At 37.9% G+C, this 20,604-nt stretch overlaps 2 protein-coding genes across 5 annotated transcripts; one reads left to right on the plus strand and one right to left on the minus strand.

Annotated features, from left to right (window-relative positions):
* Window positions 1–996: 996 nt before the first annotated feature.
* Window positions 997–12,812, plus strand: LOC126376362 (uncharacterized). Of its 4 annotated transcripts, none has more exons than XM_050023681.1 (5): window positions 997–1,060; window positions 3,157–3,308; window positions 6,448–6,504; window positions 6,791–6,997; window positions 12,592–12,812. In XM_050023681.1, the coding sequence occupies exons 2-5, from the start codon at window positions 3,168–3,170 to the stop codon at window positions 12,724–12,726; spliced, it is 540 nt and encodes a 179-aa protein (XP_049879638.1). In that variant the 5' UTR covers window positions 997–1,060; window positions 3,157–3,167; the 3' UTR covers window positions 12,727–12,812. The 4 variants fall into 4 exon arrangements, with proteins under 4 accessions (XP_049879638.1, XP_049879641.1, XP_049879637.1 ...); XM_050023684.1 differs by having other exon boundaries at window positions 1,018–1,060; window positions 3,160–3,308; XM_050023680.1 differs by lacking the exon at window positions 997–1,060 and adding an exon at window positions 1,121–1,421.
* Window positions 11,882–17,522, minus strand: LOC126376361 (farnesol dehydrogenase-like). Its single transcript, XM_050023679.1, has 7 exons — window positions 17,313–17,522; window positions 16,831–16,962; window positions 15,921–16,086; window positions 14,545–14,686; window positions 14,075–14,204; window positions 13,305–13,439; window positions 11,882–12,860 (listed from the first exon to the last, which is right to left on the minus strand). The coding sequence occupies exons 2-7, from the start codon at window positions 16,960–16,962 to the stop codon at window positions 12,816–12,818; spliced, it is 750 nt and encodes a 249-aa protein (XP_049879636.1). The 5' UTR covers window positions 17,313–17,522; the 3' UTR covers window positions 11,882–12,815.
* Between the last annotated feature and the right edge of the window lie 3,082 nt (window positions 17,523–20,604).

The following is a 20,604-nucleotide window of genomic DNA, read 5'->3' on the forward strand; positions in this document are numbered from 1 at the left end:
GTGGCTCGTAAATTAGTGATGATGATGAGCCCTTAGCGTTCCTCATTTGTCCGGGCATGTAGTAAATACTCTAATAAAGCAAAAAAAAAACTTTATAACTTAAATAAATACAGCTATTTCCGAAAACCTACTTTATTTGGTGCGCGCGTTGAAATCTTTTCCATCCGCTCTCAACTTCTTCTTAAAAGACATCAACGCGTTCTGAAAAGAATAATAAAACTAGATATTTTTATTCCAATTCAATACATTTTTTATTTATTTAATAAATATTACACGTCAACAAATATTTCCATGAGTAAGTACCTACACCACTGAACTTCGTATTACCTTTTTCACCGTTTAAACCTTCCCGACGACAAACATTTCACAAACAAATTCAGCCAAAACGGCCCAGCCATTTTCAAGTTTAAGTGAAACAAACGAACACCGATTCATCGTCATCACCCTAGCATTATCCTGTTATTTCACGGGGTCCGCTTACCTAACCTGACGATTTGACAGGTCCGGACAAACGAACAGCGATTGATTTTTATTAACTAATATTATCCCCCTCTGGTTGATTGAGGGGAGGCCTGTGCCCAGCAGTGGGACGTATATATGCTGTGTATGTACTAATATTATAAATGTGAAAATTTTTAAGTATGGATGTTTGGATGTTTGTTACGCTTTCACGCTAAAACTACTGAATGGATTTTAATGAAACTTTACAATAATGTAGATTGTACATCAGAATAACACATAAGTTACAATTAAAAAAAAACGGAAATTCTTACCGCGGAAACCGAAATCCACGCGGACGAAGTCGCAGGCGGCCGCTAGTAGATATAATACATATTTCAATATCCCATTATTACAATATTGTTGTTATCCTAATTATATATTAAGTATTGGGAAACTCTGTCGTGTGTGTGGTTGTTATATTTTCGCGACATAAATGATAATAAACATTTAGAACACGCTGTACATGTGACAGGAACCTGGTAAAGTTATAAGATATTCCTTGCGGCGGTCGCGACCAATCAGCGCGCGTTGGTGGTCGAGACAGCATCTAGTCAGTCAGGTAAGGTGCTCTCCTGGTACGCCGATCGCACTTGCGTACGAATTTGCATCATACGTACGTACGAACTTGTCTAGGACAGCCAACTCGCGCCCAGTGTGAACGCTCCCATAGTATTCGGCAGGTTGGGATTTTCCCTTCGTGTTCGTACGTACCTATTCACACGAGACGTATAAGTACGTACAAAAAGGCTCGCAAACTACAAGTAGTTACTCCACGGTACTAAGATTGGATTGTCCTAATCTTTATAAATGAGCAGCTATTAGAGAAAACCTCTATTGAATGAAATTTAAGATAAAAGTGGTTTATGTGATTTGGTTGTGGTGTTGTGTTTGAGAAAGTGAATTAGGACCTTGAAGATACGGTAAGCAATTATATCCTAAAGGTTCTCTTTATCTTATTAGAAAGATAATATAAAAAAGTTAAAAAACTTTTTTTTAAATCAGGTAGATACTTTACTTACCTATTTGCAGTTATTTTTGTTAAAAGTCCATTATTTAAGCTAGCGTAAAGTGGGTGGTATACTTTACATCTCTGCCTACCCCTTCATGTATCGGCGTGATGGTATTATGATGTTTTATTATTTAAAGGTAACAAGCAAAGAGTGGTTTCTGTAGAAAACATAATGATGAACTTTAATGAACTGAGAACCTCATCCTTTTTTAGAAGTCGGTTAAAATTACAGTCAACTGTGTGTGTATAATAATTTGATTTATCACAAGTACTTACCTAATTTAAAAGTTTATAAACTGTATTCATTTAAATTCTTTGATGATATGAATTAAACAAACCACGCTGTAATATATTTTTAATAAAATGTACTTAGAGATAATTACGTGTACTTACCGTAGCTTCATGTCACTTAATTTATTTAAGCAAAATGTTGAAATATCTCATATACCTACTTATAAAAAATATTCCCATCAGCACGGGGAATCTAAACTATTATAGGACCCTTGACACAAATCACGTACGAAACAGACCTTCGCGACCCAAACATGTCACTGCTATATATTTCGGAATGCATAACGACGGCGTGCATCATAATCGTGATGTCTACTCAGCCGAAATATTTTAATAACGAGATTACTAAATTAACTAAAATTATAAGCATAAACAGCCTATATATTTGTCCCACTGCTGGCAACAGGCATGCCCTGTTTTTTTTTTTTACTTTAAATACGTTACGCATACCACGCCGCCCGGCATGCCCTCAATCAACTAGAAGGAATACGGAACATACGCCGCGCTGCTCCCGCACCCAAACATAATCAACCGAAATAAAATGATAAACAATAATAATTTTGATTTTCTTTAACCAGTTACTTATATGTATAATTAAGAAGGTTGCAGTACTTAAATACAAAGCGGCGAACATAGTCACTTAAATAAATAAATTATTAATATAAAATTATTGAATTCCGCATCATCTCACTAGCATTATCCCGTTTTTCACAGGGTCCGCTTACCTAACCTGAAGATTTTACAGGTCCGTTTTTTTACAGAAGCGACTGTATGTCTGACCTTCCAACCCGCGAAGGGAAAACCAGCCCGATACAGGTTAGGTTATAACCTCCGAAAATGCATTTCTCGGGAATGTGGGCTTCCTCACGATGTTTTCCTTCACTCTTAAAATTATTTAATTCCATTAAAATTAATAATTATGTAAATTAAATTGAAAATAAAATTATAAAAGAAAAATAGTAATTTAAAATATAAGTATATACAGGAAGTGATAAAAAAAAACATTCCGCTGCTTAGCATCCCGAAAGAAGGACTATGAGTTTTCCAATATGATGACCCATTATTATGGGCCACCTGACACCATACGGTTTATCATTATGCAAGTTGCTGCCTTCTAAATACTAGGTAGTAATTCTGACCACCCTATCAGGGTGACAGGTGTAAATATATATAAGGTAACGTGTCATAATCGCAATGACTAATAATCCGAAATATTTTAATAACGAGAGTACTTTAACTGGACAATTAGTGATAATAATTATCGAAGTTGCATTCCGTTACTGGTTTTTCTAATGTACTTGCCTAAAACGAGGTGTCTTCATACTTCGGAGGGTAATAGTCAGTGGTTATTTCAGAAGTGTGCGTGATGGAGAGCCGACGTGGTTTATCATTGGTGCTGGTGGTGGCGTTGCTGGGACAGGCGTTCAGCGTGCCTCTGGATGCGCAGCGGCTGAAACGAGGATATGCTGATAATGAGCTAGACACGCCCGAAGGCGCCGCGGATTTGGTGAGTCGAAATTTGGTGCATATTTTTGTTTTTTAAGTTGCAAATTTTCCTTGGTTTAATATGAATTGATAGAAGTGGAATTTAGTTTAAATGTTTGAGGCAATGAATAAAACTTTCTACCTAACCAATTATGATTAAAGCATTTAAAATATAATTAAACCTACATATTTATAAATTTCTGGAAAAAAGTATCTTACCCATTGGAACTACTTTTTTATTACCATGATCAAAGTTTTATAGGATTTTAGTTCGGTTAGTAAACATGTCGTATCTACAAAATAATATATTACGAATAACTCCATTACCCTTATAAATATAAACTATAAACCCACTACGTCAAAAACAACATTCTAAAAAAGGGGACCCAAAACGCTTCCTTGTGCGAATCGGTACAATTATTACTACAGTTCAATACGTACTTTGTCAATAGCCTTGGACAGATTTTAATAAGCATTTTGTATGTATGGTGCATTATGTTTTCGTCTTTAACGACAACATTCGTAATAACTATTCAAGAAGGAAGGTTTCACACTTCCCGGCGATCGAATTGTCGGTATATAAACGATTGTATATTGAGAAACTTTTTTTTACTTTTAAACCTTACATTGAAACTAACGAGGCCTTAAAAATTAATGAATAATCATTAAATATTGGAGTAATAGCTGTAAGGCAATCAGTTAGGCAGTTTTTGCGAAACAATTAGGTACCTACTCATTTTTAAATTATTCGGAATTACTATAAAATTCCTACTTAAACTTGAATAGCCTATAAACGTCCTATTGCTGGGTACAGGCCTCCTGTCACTCAACCGGAAGGGGTATGGACCATATTCTATCAAGCAACTCCAGTGCGTGTTCGCGGGTTTTTAAATTCTTACTTTCTCAAATTGATTTTTGATAACATTTCGTACTGTATATACAAAAATGGTATATTTATAGTGAAAAACGCGTAGTAAGTATTTCAACCCCTTTGTACAGATACTATTTAATGACATACTTACTTAATAAAACAGTAGTTTTATAATCATCTACAGATAGATAGAAAAATAAAATACTTTATAGAGCACAATGGACACAAGATACAGATATAAGGACAACAGATACAGAAAGACACAACAGACGGCCTTATTGCATACGCAGCAATTTCTTCCAGGCAACCTTTAGGTACCGGAAAATTACATAAGTTGCATAGTAAGTATAATTTGTTGACCAATAAACTAGTCCTCTCAAAGGTTGCGTTTTCTGGACCATGAAATGTGCAGCGGACCAGCAATCACGCACGTCTACTTAATCTGAAGTTGCATACATACTTATGATTATGAATAAATTATATAAGTACAGTGCAAAGTTATCCAGAAACTCTTTGGGCATAATAATTTAATATACTTACTTAATATAATATATTTGTACACAATAGAACAAAGAAAGAAACATTTGCTTGTTTTTATACTTTCAAATGTTTTAACTTAATACATCATTAAGTATGACTTATTTATAACCTATTTATTTCATACACGTGATTAGGCTTTAGATTCTTACTTACTTATCAGCAAAAAGTGAAACTATTTTTTTTGTATGTTTTATGTTGTGTTCCATATTGTGTTTTGGTGCTGTTTGTGGCATTCCTCCTTAATAAACGTTTCTTTATTTCAAACAGGCTATTAGAATAACTAAATAGGTATAGCATAAGTATATACCTATTCAGAGTTTGATAACTATACCTAATTATTAGTCGTGGTAATGCAAAGTTCATATATGTATATCTAGGTGCGTATCCTCATTCATTAGTGGAGTGATGCTCTGTCGCGGGGCCACCACAGTTGAAAACGATATAGTTAATGTACGCACTACGTACATAGTGTACGTGAAGAGAATTTAGGCGTACGTGCTTTAATAAGAAAGAAAACAACGAATTAAAGTGGCGCAGTTGCAGAGCATACTCCCCAGCGGAGCCACTCAGTATGCATACTTTCCGATGTTTTCTTTCCCTAATTATAGATACAGATCGATGTACGTACTACGTACATAGTGTACGTGATAATAATTTACGCGTACTTATATACTAAATAAGCAAGAAAAAAAGTGGGGCCACTTTGATTCGTTTTTCAAAGCGGTATGCGCCACTCAGTATGCACACTACTAGATTATTTTTGTCTCTAATTTTAAGTAGATCAATGTATGAACTCTGATTTGAGTGTATGTCTAGAAATAATAGTAATAGACTCATAATTTTCGTTATAATCTCGTGCTGATCCTGGATTCTTTATACTTGTTGAAATATAGCGTATTAATTAATAAAAAAAAAAGAAAAAAGTGCAAAGAAATCCATGAAAGAAAGGTCATTGAGGCAATGACGTCATAAATCGTCTGAAACAGACGTATAAGGCCAAATGATGAATTAATATAGCGTAAGTGTTGTGACGTTCATTAGCATAGTGCCGTATCAGTCGATATTAGGTCGAACGATTCTTTTCTATCTAACATTACCTAGATATTTAATGAAGTATTCAAGCCACACTGCCCTATTGGATAACACCCGCGCTCGTAAATAGCAACCAGTTTGGGAACCAACTACTTACTAGTTTTTCCAACTCTTGCAAAACACTAGTTAAAACTCCGGTCGGACTTGTCAATCGTAAAGTATCGTTTCACTGATAATTTTCTTGTCGTAAATGACCTAGAACACGTCTAGAATATACATACAAACATAAACTCACACAAATACTTACTTTAAACGAAGAGTTCATAAATGTACGCAAGTTTTAGCCATTGTGGTCAACCACAGGTGACTTATTAGTTTTTGTGTGAGAAGCTGCAGTAGTTTTAGGCGGATGAGACGTTCGTTATGTAAAATTGACGATTCAAAGTGTAACTATGTTACCTACTGAATAAAGATATTTTTGAATTTGAATTTGAATTTATTTATGTAACTAGTACGTTTAAATGTAAGTAGTTATTTATAATATCTACTCAGGTGATTTATGAAATACTTGTAAATTAGTATTTATGTGTGTGTGTGTGTGTGTGTGTGTGTGTATGTGAGTGCGAGGATGAGTTTGAATGTATGTTAATAAGTGTCCGCTTCAGACTTTTTCGATTTATTTTCTCTTTGTAATATATTATTTTTCTTTTATTTACAGGAGCAAGCAGCTTCAAATTCTAGAGATACACGGGATGATGTAGTCGACGTGGCCGGTGTAAGTACCTATAATACTCCTTTTTATACTTGAATTTGAATTTTCTTTTTATAAGTACTTTTTATACTTATCATTGAGTAAACAGGTCACCGCAAACAATAATTTTAAACGAATAATTAATCTTCTTCTATCGCGTAGGTGGATGACCAACCTTCGAAATAAACCATAATAAGCCCAAACCTAATGTAAACCTTTACATTATTATTAAGCTGCCGAACCGTTGACATGACTCATGTATCGACTACATACTTACTTACTTTACTAACTTACCTTTCTCTATTAACAGCGTGATGAAGACGAGCCTTCAAAAGTGTCGTTAGAGACGACAACGACGAAGTCCGAGTTCGCGACACCGGTGTTTGATGACGACAGCAGCGAAGAAGATGACGACTTCGAGCCCATGAACACAGCGCCATCTACCGGCGGCGGCAGCAACATCTTCAGCCTGCTGAAACTTGCCAATGCGCTGTTTCCGAGCTCTAGTGGCGCTAATGTGAGTCTAGTTCCCTTGGTCACTATACAAACAAAACTCGCGCCTATTCCGTGGCCAGAGAATTCTGATGCAGTATTCGCTTCTTCCGGCCTCATCGACGTCTACATATGTTCTTGCAGGTTTAACCTGGTAACGGCGAAATATCCAGACGCAATAGTCAAACAACGGGTTTTGGATTTTTAAAGAATATTCGGTCTTACCACTTTAAAATGCTCCTGAACAAGCCTTACTTTTTTGAGATGCCAAACTTGCATAGTTTTTGTTGTCATCATCGAACTCTACATACATATTCGTTGTTATAAAAAGCGACTGTGTCCAGTAGACACAATCGTTTCACGTGAAAAGCCACGGGTGCCCCGTGGTTCCTTCGCAACGAAAATCTGCACATTGACCTAGGTCTCCCAACCATTGCCCAATGGTTTAAGTTAGCTTCAAAATGATTTTTCGATTCTGCTCCGCACCACCCAAATCCCCTCATAGTCGCGGCTTCCGAATGCGCGGCTTAGGGAAGGTATTTATTTATTTATTTATTTATTGGAAAGGTAGGTATTGAAAAGTATCGGCGCCCGAAGGAGGTAATATACGATTCCGATGACCCGATTACTCTAGCCGTAGATGCGGCCATCAGCTCGCGCCAACAAACATTTCAGAACCCCGATACCGACCCACTGCGACTTTTGCGACTGCTCCTAAAACGTAGTGAATTATATTCTCTTTGACTTCTCCTACAAACATTTACTAGACCTGTAGGTACTCACCACACACGGAGACGTGATGATCGTCGAAGAGTTTACACGAACATGATAGTTGAATTTAATGTTTGTCAAACTCATAGATTTCGAACAGCTTTCCTTTTGTTTTTATAACCTTGCACTACCTTCACCATACATTGGTTTGTTTTGTTGTTTACACCTGGTTTGAGTTCATTGACACTGAAAGTTGCCGTAAAGTCACGGTCGATTGTTCCGCCTTTGCATAATTTACCTACTCACAGAGTTGCTTTAAACTTAGCACTATAACACCCGATTTTGCACTACATCCGATCCCAATCCGAAGATCCGAAATGGTCGTAACTCGTGGCCATTTGTATGGTAACTTATGCACTAAGTACATCCAATATCAGTCATTCAATATCTTTTATAAATTTTGTACTATCCTTCATTCTCGGACTCGGATGAAAGAAACTGCCTTAGTCCCTTAACATTGGAAAAAAGCTAAGTAGTGTAACTTGAAAGTTCGTAACAAGAAAAGTAATTTCGGCCCATTTTGTGACGACGTGTCGGGTAACTGTTCTGCTAACAGCTGCATGTACCTAAGTACGTTTCTTTTATTATTATGGAACGTACCTATACCGTGAAGAATACAGCAACTAACAATTGAGCTATACAGCTTGTTAAAGGCCCAAAAGTTAAATTGAACTGGGTGGTTAAAAGGCCACATCGAAGCAATTATTCATCTAAAAAGCAATATTGCTAGTATATTGGTTATTTATGTTTATATACTCTACATATTTTTTAAGCTTTTCATTGGTAATAGTGGTCATAATTCTTAAGTGTGTGGTTTCGTACTAATTTCACGGTTTTTTTTAAACAAAGCACGTGTGTTTATTTTCATGAATTAAGAACGAATTCAGGATTACTAAATAAGGTAAGCAAGCACCTTTAAAAGATTCTAATACATATAATTTTTGGGAATGGGATTTCTATATAATTATTTATTATTTACAATCCTTATTACTTGAATTTTTCCATTTTTCAGCCGTTAATAAGAAACCTCATTCGCGGCTACTTCAACAATCAATTCATCAACACCGGTTTTAACCCGAATGCGTTCGATCCGACCATCTTGCTCCGGCGCCAGGACATAGGTGATAACATTATTGAGATCGATGAGATACAAGGGCTGAAGCCTCCTCCGTTCCAAAGGCAAGAAACCGATGAGGATAAAAGCAGTGGCGATTCTAGAAGTGAAGCCAGTGAATCAGATGAAAATGATGCGGCAGAAGAAAGTGAGGAAGGAAGTGAAGAGAACGGTAACGGGAATGGGAATGGCAACGGAAAGGGAAATGGTAATGGCAAAGGAAACGGAAATGGCAACGGAAACAGTGCCTCGCAGAAATCAGATGAATCTAACGGGAAATTAAGTGATGAAGACGACGACGATGATGATGATTTTTCAGACGAACCACCAGAGGGTGACGGACAAGGCGGCGGTATATTAGGAATAATAGCAGGACTGAGTGGAGGGGTAAGTCTAGTAAATTAACAATTAATATATTTTTTTAAGAAATTACTTCCGTTTTGCCTAATAAAACGAAACTTCAAACAAGAAACAAAAAATTACTATGTAAAAAATACATTCCACTAATTTGAACAAATCTTGGTGACGTAAAAAGGCAAGCAATTATCTAATGAAATATCCATTTTCAGGAAGACGGGCAGTCAGATTTAGGATCACTACTGGCTACTATTAGCGGTATCGTTGCAAATCTTAGCGTGAGTACAATATGATGGAAGCTTACAGGAGTTACAGAACAGTTTGTAATAGTCTGAGAGGCGGTATCGCGTGCGTTGCCTGCTGCAGCAGGAGTTTTTGTGAAACCACGCCGGGAGATTTCTGTGTGAATGTAAACTTAACAGTACAGTGTTATAAGTACTTATATAAATTCACGATTAATCCCAATTGGGGTTACATCCATCGCAAGATGAACTTTCTGTTAGACCAACGTGATACTTCATCATCAGCCCATTAACGTCCCCACTGCTGGGGCACGGGCCTTCCCTATGGATGGATAGGGAGATCGGGCCTTAAACCATCACGCGGGCCCAGTGCGGATTGATGGTTATTAACGACTGCTAATGCAGCCGGGACCAACGGCTTAACGTGCCTTCCGAAGCACGGAGGAGCTCGAGATGAAAACTTTTTTTTTGTGGTCACCCATCCTGTGACCGGCCTTTGCGAAAGTTGCTTTACTTCAACAATCGCAGACCGAGCGCGTTTACCGCTGCGCCACCGAGCTCCTCAACGTGATACTTATCAACGTGATATTTTTCACGTTGGTCTAACAGAAAGTTCATCGTTCGGCTCACTTGAGCCGTATCGCAGTCTATAATGGTCGAGCTAACTGTGAATGTGAACACTTGCATATAAACTCAAAGATACACAAAATCCCAGCACAATCGCTCCCGGTACCGCCTCTGCTGCATTGAGCTTAATTTACACCATCAAAATTATTTCCAGGGTGACGGATTTGATCTTAACGCCCTTATCGCCTCTGGCCTTGGGCTGTTCGTCGGGATATTGGTAAGTACAATTTCTAAATTATGTCTATGCTATTGATTTTATCTAGGTATCTGCCTATATAATTATGGCATTCTTTCACAACGATTCAAAGCACGGAAATAATTCCGTTCGCCGACTAGCGCTTATTAACAAGTAAGTAAGTGAATATAGATCTCAATCAGCTTAGCAGAGTAACTGAAGGGTTAAAAGGCGACATGGAAGCAATTCATCTAAAAAAACAATATTGCTATTTGACATTTGTTTGCATTGCAAATTGCAATATTGCTCTTTTGGATGAATTGCTACGATGTGGCCTTTTTTAACCACCCGATCCATTCTGTAATCTCTTCATTGATTTTTTTTTAATTATAAATGCATGTTTCCAGTCTGGAGGAGATGAGAACCCAGGAGAAATTATTGCCAGTTATCTTTTAACCTCACTAGACACCATTACTGGCGGAGGATCGGTATGAAGCCTTTAAGTTTTTAATTGATTTATATTGCTACAAGAGAGCGAAAATGATATGGTATAGAAAGAATCTACATGGGACTACCTAAATATCAAGTGATTATCCTTTCTGTTCTATACTGCGTTACCGAAAGCGCAGAATCATTTTGCTAAGGTGTCAAACGTGAAATATTTCACGTAACTTATAACTTCAAATGTAAATAGTGCTTCTACAATAAATCTTTTATGAAACTAATTCTTTCAGCAAAATAACGGCGCATTCTTTGGAAAATTATTGTCGAAATTAATAAGAGGCACAAGTGCGGTGAGTTAATTTTATTTTAAAACTAATTTATATATTTATATTCATCAATTAACTTTATTTTACTTGTAAAAATATGCAGGATGCTTTTTTTAAAATTCCGAGTCGTAGATTCCGTGAATTATATTATAACTTACCTAAACGATTCGAAAAATGTAGTAGGTATAGGTATTTTCATGTTCTCGGACATAAGTATCTACTTACTAAAAGTGATTTTCGATTTTACCTAAATAAACTTTTTTTATTATTATTATTATGAGCACCTAATAAACAAAATAAAATAATTGTGTCCAATCGACCAGCCAAATAGCAATAAGTAGATCCTTTTGTATTGAATATAGGACTAACATAGTTTATAATATGTTACTATACTGGATTGAATATTCCAGATAAGTGGTTATAATCATAAAAAGACCTACTAACTTCTTTGTTGAAAAGCTTTGCTAACTCATCTCTCATCTTGCGATGGATGTAGGTATCTCTGACTACCCTAATTGGGATATAGTCGTGAGCTAATGTTGGTGTTTGTTTTCCTAACTGACATTTCAGGCTATCGACCCGGACGCGAGCTCAGAGGAGGATGGAAAAGAACCGGAGAAGGATTCAGCTGGTTTCTTTCTCAGTTTTCTTATGGCTCTCCTTGGACAGATGTCCAAGGGAAGCTCTGGTGGTAGTAGCAGCTCACATCATCCCGCTGCTGAAGAACGAAGCTTCGTCTTGTGGAGATAGAAGCAGTTTTTAAAGCACCAAATATTTCCAATGACTAGGATTACAAAATTTACAAAAACAAATAACTGGAGTCGGCATCGGTAGGAAGATGTATATATCATGATTATGGTATATTGTTTCAATACACTTTGATATAAATTTATTTTGTAACACATGATGTATATCTACAAATACCCTGCCGAAAGTAACGTTTAGATACGTTACTTATAGATGTATCTAAGTACATTTAGAATTTCTCTTTGACAAATACAATATGTGATATATAAAAGTTTTAATTAAGTAGTACAAAATAGAATTAGTTTTCGTTTTTCATTGTTTTATTGTTTGATTTTAATAAAGAGTCGAGTCGTGAGTTAGATACATGTTCATCTACCAATATGCCCATTTTTTATTTACTTAGATAGTAATTGACGAGTAAGTAAAGAAAGGTACGAACTTAAATATTATTGTTTTGTTTGCATCAACACACTACTAAAATACTTATTATTTTTACCTATTGTGTTCAGTAGATAGTTCTCTGCACTGTTTGTTTGTGTTCTTCACAGCATTCAATCTTTTTCATTTTCTTTTACAGGCACAAATCTAATTTAAAAAAAATTGTCTTTTCTTTTTCAACCCTCTTCGTTTTCGCTTACCTAATTTACACGCTTTATATGAAATGAAATGTTTTCTATCTATCTAGTTTTCAAAAACGACGTTTAATCTGTATAAGGTTAGCTATATTGTCTCCAATTGAAAATACTTCATTTCATGTTTTGGCGCGAAAATATAATAAAAATACAGATTACTTATAATTATTATTTTTTTAAACAGCAATCGAAGACTCCATCCAGCGAGCCAGCTTCTCCATTCTGGACCCTGAAGATGGACATCCTTAGAGCTCTGCTGCAGTTCGGCACCAGTCTCCTTGGTTCGGCATCTTCCTCGTCGTCCGCAGGGTCGGCTTAGCTTAATGTTAGTCCGTAGCGTGCCATATCATTATTAATTAATTCTTTGTTATGTATTTTAGAAAAAAATAAATTTTATAAAATATTTGTTCAGAACTTTTTCTCTTGGACCGGCTGGACGGTTATCTCGGAAATCTGAAATAAATTATTTTAATCAACTTCGTACCATATTTTTAGTCTTCTATTTCTTTCGTGTCGATGGCTACAACTTCTAGAGTTACAACTAGAACTATCCTTTTTCATGTCGGAACCCAATTTTTCACGAAAAAATAATATGAAAGTTCGCCACCAAACTTGACATTTTGATATTCACCCCAATAAATTATGACTAATAGTGATTTTTCTATTTTAATTTAGCCACAATTTCACTTATTAGATAGCGACCATGAGCTTACCTAGCAAATGCCTAACTTAATAGTTAGGCTATAATTAGCCTTGAAAGACTATATGAGTGATCTTACGTGAAACCCCTCAGCGGTCCCCATTTGTCAGGCCAAGTAGGTAATGCCATCTGAGGCAAACTTACAATAAGACACGTCAAAATAAATCTCAGATCCAAGGCAAATTTATAACTATTACGTTGACTGAAGGCGGCGTGGACACCACGTAAAGGACTGCATCGGCGATGTCCTTAGGCTGCAGCGGTTGGAAGTCAGTTCCGTGGGCCATCACTTCCTCCGTCATCGCAGTCTCTACCAGCCCAGGAGACAGACTCTGATAAAAGAGACAAATTCAGTAAGTAAATTATATTTGAACAAATACTTAACTTACCCGATCTTGGCACTATGATGTTGATTAAATTAATATACTTAGGTAGTAAATATGTCAAACTTTGACCACAAAAATAAGGGTCTCATACCACTTGATCTGATCGACAAATATGTATCTAAGTACTGTAATGCACAATTAGGATGCTAAATTGTTTAAAAAATATGCACCACCGAAATGACTTCTAAATAACGTAAAAGGATTTCAAAAATTCACCAAATATTTGGACTTGGGTGAATGAAAGCCCCGATACCACCCCCGCCGGTGTGGTCGACGATTTCTCTAATTTAGCACTTGTTGGTATCGGCTTTTCTTTCAGACGGCCTGAGCCGAGACTCGAGCCCAACTAGGCACCCTCAGGCCTGTTGTCTTAAACTTTGTACCGGTTTGAGAACCCTCAGCGGAGAGCGCTGATTTGTTTGGCCAAGTAGTCAAAAAAATAAAAGCATTCAATTAGGTAGGTGATGCGTCGTATTGTCTTTGAGGCTCTTATTAATTAGCAGCCAAAACTACGCCACCTTAATGAAATAACATGAGTTTTGGTGGCGAAAATTCACCCTTATGCTCAGTTCTACACTTACAGTAACTTTGATTTTACTCTTGGCCAATGCGAGCTCGTTCAACAATGACGCCGTAAGCGCAGTGACTGCGTGCTTGGAGGCTGTGTACACGTTGAATTCCTCCACGGAAGGGATGTAGTGTCCAGCGATACTGGAACGAATGTTTTAAGGATAAGTATCCTAATTAAGTAAGTACCACTTAATTCAGTTACTTTGTACTAAACGATAAAAATTAAAACTATAATGTCAAGGAAAAATTTATCGATCTCCACTCCAGACTTTCTTTAAGTAAGTATTTTATAAAAGCTGAAATTTTCTCTACTCACAGCCTTTCTAACAGAAGTAAGTACTTATCAATTACTTACTTCTGTTAGAAAGGCTAGCTATTAAGTATCAGGTTTGAATCATCACGGATTTGACTAAGTGAGTCAGATGGGTAAGAAAGGGACAATCTTTAACATGTTATGTAGGACTTTTACTTAGTTACCTACCTGTTTATGAGTATGATGTGTCCATCAACGCCTCGCTTCTTCATGGAGGCGACGGCATGCCGCGTGCAGAAGATCACGCCCTTCAGGTTCACATCGATGGTGGACGCTATCTGGCTCTCAGTCAGCGGCTGGCGGCCGGCCACTGCAAACCGAATGTTTATTACTATAGAGCGCCAATCTTCATCATAATCTCCCTAGCATTATCCCGTTTTTTCACAGGGTCTACTTACCTCGCCTGACCATTTGACAGGTCCGGTTTTTTATAGAAGTCCTTCCAACCCGCGTAGGGAAAACCAGCCCGATACTTTAGAGCGCCAATAACAAGTCAAATTACAGAGGTATAAATGATTGAGAGTGTGAGCAGTGTGTGCTCTGCCTACTGGGTACTAATAGGCCCAGCTTTTGACAGGAGCGACAGGAACTGGGCTGGTTTTCGTTTAACTTAGGAGAAAACCAGTTAGACATTCTAAATTACCGCCGAAGACAGTGTGATTACCAGATATGCCGCCACTGCTGCCAGTGTGGATGACGCCAGCGTTGTTAACGACCAACAGGGCTAACATACGCAACGTGATAAAATTATCGATCGATTCAATACATTTTGTCGAAATGGATAACTTTTTTTCTTAACATGCGTGATTCTGTTTGTATTTTGACAGAACGACATGACTTATTTGGGTTCACATATTAGCACCAATCGACAAAACGATATAATATATCGTCAGCCGGGTCTGCATGGCAACCGCGCCGCGCGTGTCGTGAATTATATTGAGCGCTTCGACCAATAAACGATACGAATGCTATCTACGTTGACTGACGGACGTCAAACGGCTATTGGTCGAACGCCTCGATATAATGGCGCCGCGCGCCTGCGGTGCGGTTGTCAAGCAGACCCTACTGAATAGATAATATGACCGCGACAAAAATTTTATCACGTTGCGCATGTTAGCCCTACTGGTCATGGCCGGTTAACTGCTGCTCCACCCACTGGAACGCTATCAACACCTAATGATGCCCTTGAAAAGTATGTACCACGCCAGCGTTGTTGACAAATGCTGATTGCACCCTCTGGAACCACGCAGTGACCTGTTCTGACTGGCCTTCGTCTGATGTTACCCTTGAGAAAACACTGTGTTTACCAGTGATGCTCCCAGTGTGGATGACGCAAGCATTGTTAACAAGCAAGTCATTGCCGCCTAACTGCTGCTTCACACACGGGAATGCCCTTGAGAAGACACGGTGTTTACCAGTAATGCTGTCAATGTGCACCACGCCAGCGTTCTTGACAAGTGTTGCTTCTACCCTCTGGAACCACGCAGTGACCTGTTCAGACTGGCCTTCGTCTGATGTTACCCTTGAGAAAACACTGTGTTTACCAGTAATGCTGCCAGTATGGACGACGCCAGCGTTGTTAACGAGCAGGTCGACTCCGCCTGACTGCTGCTCCACCCACTGGAACGCTGCAGCTATTTGCTCCGGGTCCCCCACGTCACACTGCCGCGATCTGATGCTGCCCTTGCCTTTCACCTTCGATGACAATTTCTAAGAGAAAATATCGAGAAAATACAAATTAGTATACCGACGAGTCCAACGCTGTTAAATGTGATCTATTATGGCCATAGAGCAACACAGATCTTCGTCGAATCGGATTATGTCCCTATAACTTACCTAGTTACTAAATAACTAACTAGCCACATACTAACTGCGGGCTTGCACGATTCATATAGGTAATTGAACATAGAAATTCGATTTATTTCAGCTGATCTTTATTCAAAATCCCGAGACTTATTTCAAAAAATATTTAGAATTTTTCGCGCCTTTCATTTGTTTAGAAAGCTATCAAAGTCTTCATTTAAACTAAACCCGACAATTTAACTAAGTAATCCATTTGCGAAGGCTAAGAGGCAAGAGGCCTGTTAAGACCATTGTACTGTGTTCATGCAAATAAATGATCTACTTACTTATCTATCAATGAAATTGACAAAAAAAGAAATGTTATAGAAAGCACTCCGGCTGATTGAAGGGAAGCCTGTACCCAGTGGGACGTAATATGCTATTTAAGTGAGTAGGTATGTTATGTTATTGCAGAGTTTGTTAAGTTGATTCTTCTCAGCTATAATAACGTTCTGAAATAGTAGGCTGGCCTTGTATTATCATTATTGCTTTGCCACACTCAACTTTTTGTGCTTCAAAATAAACAAGATACTTCCGCGTTACCTGCCAATGTCGGTGGTATTACTTTTACCATAGTAATATTAGTTACTCCGTGGTCTCGGCTAAACTCACGTCAACAAGTTGGGGCCTCCTCGCGAAGCCAACCACGTTGAGGCCCGCGTCGGCGAGGGCCACGCAGATTGCGGCCCCGATCCCCGCGCTTGCGCCCGTCACCACCGCTGATTTTCCACACCAACGCTGCATCTAAGTACAACATTCAATAAAATCAAATATGACAAACGTGTTTCATGCAAACCTGAGCTCCTGCGAGTCTCCTACCCTACCAACCCGCGCAGTGCGGCTTCGACTGACTGACTTCTAAAACAGCATTTGTTAATTTAAAAAAACATAAACCTATAATAGGGTGTAAGTACGTACCACTGCTGGCGGAGGTCATCTCTCGATCAACCGGAGGGGATATTAAGCATACTCCACCACGCTGCTCTAATGCGGGTAGGTTTGGTACAGGTATTTGGGATATTTTTGTATAGACTGATACATTTAATCTACTGAATCAAAGTAATTGAGAAACAATTATTTACATTTTGACTTACCTTTAAAACAACTTCTGTTGCACAAATCACTGGATTACCTAAAACGTGCCCACCTAATTTTAAAACCTACTCGAGTTTGGGTTATATCTTGCTATGGAATACCAAAATACCTGCTTGTATTAAAAACAGGTTTTCTACGACCTTGTCTGATCTGAGCCCTGAATGCACGCAACCGCACTGAACGGTAGAGTAACTATGAATGCTGGTTTTGTCTCGCTTGTTAGTACTTATTTAAACTCCACTTACATTAACAATACAGCGTAATTGTATAGGACGTAGATTGAAACTGGTATTTTTTTTATGCCTAATTTAATTATAATCAAAATCAAGAACTAGTCATCCCATGATCATGGCACTTGCAACAGTGTTGAAATATCGAGTCTCATATCCTTGATTTTGATCCGGTAAGAACCCTTAATCTTTTCACGTACATTATGTACATGGTACGTACATTAATCTATATCGTCTTCAACAGAATTGGAGGTGGTGGCCCCGCGACAGAGCATCACACCTTTATTACGTGTTTTAATTAAGTATGATAATAACCGCGTGAATCTCAAACCATGTATTAATTCAATTACTTAAATTATTTTATTAATTAATTAGCCTAGCTCCTAGGCTACTTACGTGCGTACCTAAGACTCATTCATAAGCGCAGATCTGGCTAAAAGTGCGCGTAGCTAAAAGACATAACTATTTAGTTACCTACCACATAATGTGCGATAGTTTTTAAATCACGGTCGTAAACTATTGGGGAGTAGACAGTGCAGCAAAAAGTAGAGCCGTCAGGCACACATTCTGCTACTTTTTATGTTGTTCATTCAATTTTAGGCACGTTAAGTCGGTGGTCCCGGTTACTAATTACTGATGTAAGTGACAAATCGTTACATGAGCCATGTCAGGGGCCTTAGGCGGCTCAATAATAACCCTGACACCAGGGTTGATGAGGTTGGTAATTCACCTCACAACCCACACGATAAAAGAAGAGGAGAATATTCAATTTTAGATGACAGAAGATATCCACCATGATTATGCACCTAGGGGCGGCCTGTGTTGCTTTATAACTTGTAAGTATTTTTGATTTACTTTAGATTTTTCTTATTCTCTATTGTATGTAATCTCCCGATTCCATAATGTGATATGTATCAATGTCAGCAACTGTTTACCATATGGTGTGATATAAGCTTTGTTCAGGACCCCGGTAAGGACCCCGCCGGAGTGGTCTACGCCAAACCAACCCACACCCCCCATTCAGCGCTTATCGCTATCGAAGGGCCACATTGAATCAATTCATCGAAGAAAGCAATATTGCTATTTGCCATTTGTTTGCATTGTGCACTTACTTTTATATGCCCAAATGTCATATTACTTTCGTAGATGCTTGCTTCAATGTGGCCTTTTTAACCCCCTGTTGTTTTAAATTTTGTACGGAATCGTTAGCGCTGCGCATCCGTCCGGCCAAGTCGCAAAAACCAAATATGGCAAATCTCCAATAAGACACGTAATATAAAAAATCTTGCACTTTTGACCTCCCCCATTTCTAACTTCAGATTAGAAAAAAAGTGGAATTACTTAATGCAGTCTACTTAAGTACTTATTTATAGTTTAGTGCAGTGTCATTGCCTTGAATCAGTATGACATAATGCACAAATTTATAATAAGTAATACCTTGTCGATGACTTGCAGGACATCAGTTGAGTCAAAATAAACCAAAAACATGTACTTACCTACGTAAACATAAGACATAAAAAAAACGTCTAGACCATCATCTTTTTAAATTGTTTTCCTTATACCAAGATAAGCTGCATATTTTTCAACCTTATGCGATTTTAATAGATCTTACAATAGTTTAAATATGCAATGTTTGTCAACTAGAGATTACAGCATTGCTTAATACTAGCTTTGGACCCACGACTACGCCCGCGTAGTTTGTACCTATAGTATATTTAAAAAAGGATTCACAATTCTAAAGATTCCTTTTTCAAAATATAAGTAGGTCTTTACTCGAAAACACTTTTTTTAAAAATAGAACCAATCGAAATAAACGCGTCGCTCCAACAGCAGCTTATCTTTTCCAAAACGCAGACTATCTCTCCACGATCGATCGTTTTAGCTGTTGGGATTACGAAGACAAAATTAAGTAGGTACTTAGCTGGAACAATTTACCATAACTTTGAACTCGCAGCAGTCGTCAATCCGCCGGGACGAATGTTTTAACTATTACATTACACTACCAATAGAGCAATATCATGTACCCACTTTAGAACCCTGTCGCACTATCACATTTGACATTTAATGAGACTTACTGTTTAATTTTCCAAAAAAGGTAATGTGACATGGTTTCAACAGAAATGAACGAGTACATCATGAAATGATCAATTCTATTATCTGGCCACGACATATACATATTAGTACTCGTGACCGTACTAACAAACATACAAACTTTCTTACAATATTAGCAAAGAAGGATCTTCAGTGTTCCATTATGTTCCGTCATGCATCTGATAGAAGACCAAGGTTACATCTCATTAGTCCAATTTTAGGAATTAAGAAATGATTATCTTTAATCTATGGTCGTTTGTGCCGCAAGACCGATTGTCGCGTGTTTAGTGTTTCACGCGCGCAACGAATGAGCACACACTGGACACTCCATACAAAAATATCATTTTTACCGTTTACCGGTTTATCGCGTAAGTGCAAGCGAGACAAACAGTCTGCGCGCGGTCCCCCTCACTACTTAGCGGCTTACGACTCTTTGGACTGCAGTAAGATCCAGAGGGAATGAGATAACTCTAGCGCAGAAGAGAGAATTACCGTTGTATACGTAGTCGGTAAATAAGTATTATTCTTTACTCTTTGATATACTTAGACCGAAAATTGGGTATGTAATTACGTATACTTAATCGTAATGATGAAGTACTAGGATAGAAGCCTTAGGATAGGTTTTGGTAGCTACCGAAATGATCGAACGAAGAAATTAATGTTCTAAGGCGATTCTCACACTGCCCCGCATGATGCAGCGTAGCGCGTGGTATAGAATACACGCACGGTCTAACACACGGAAAATGCATCCACCCGCGTTCGTGTTTTCTATACAAATGGAGATACTTACAAGCAACGGAAGAACACGCATCCACGCGCTACGCTGCATCATGCGGAGCAGTGTGAGAATTGCCTTATAAATAGTAACCGACCAAAAAACAAGGGTTGGGTCCATAACATGATGAACCATTAATAACATTAGCGATGCGTTGATCACTCTATGGCTTACGGATACCAGTTTATATATATG

Source organism: Pectinophora gossypiella, chromosome 20, assembly GCF_024362695.1.
Source record: "Pectinophora gossypiella chromosome 20, ilPecGoss1.1, whole genome shotgun sequence".
NCBI lineage: Eukaryota > Metazoa > Arthropoda > Insecta > Lepidoptera > Gelechiidae > Pectinophora > Pectinophora gossypiella.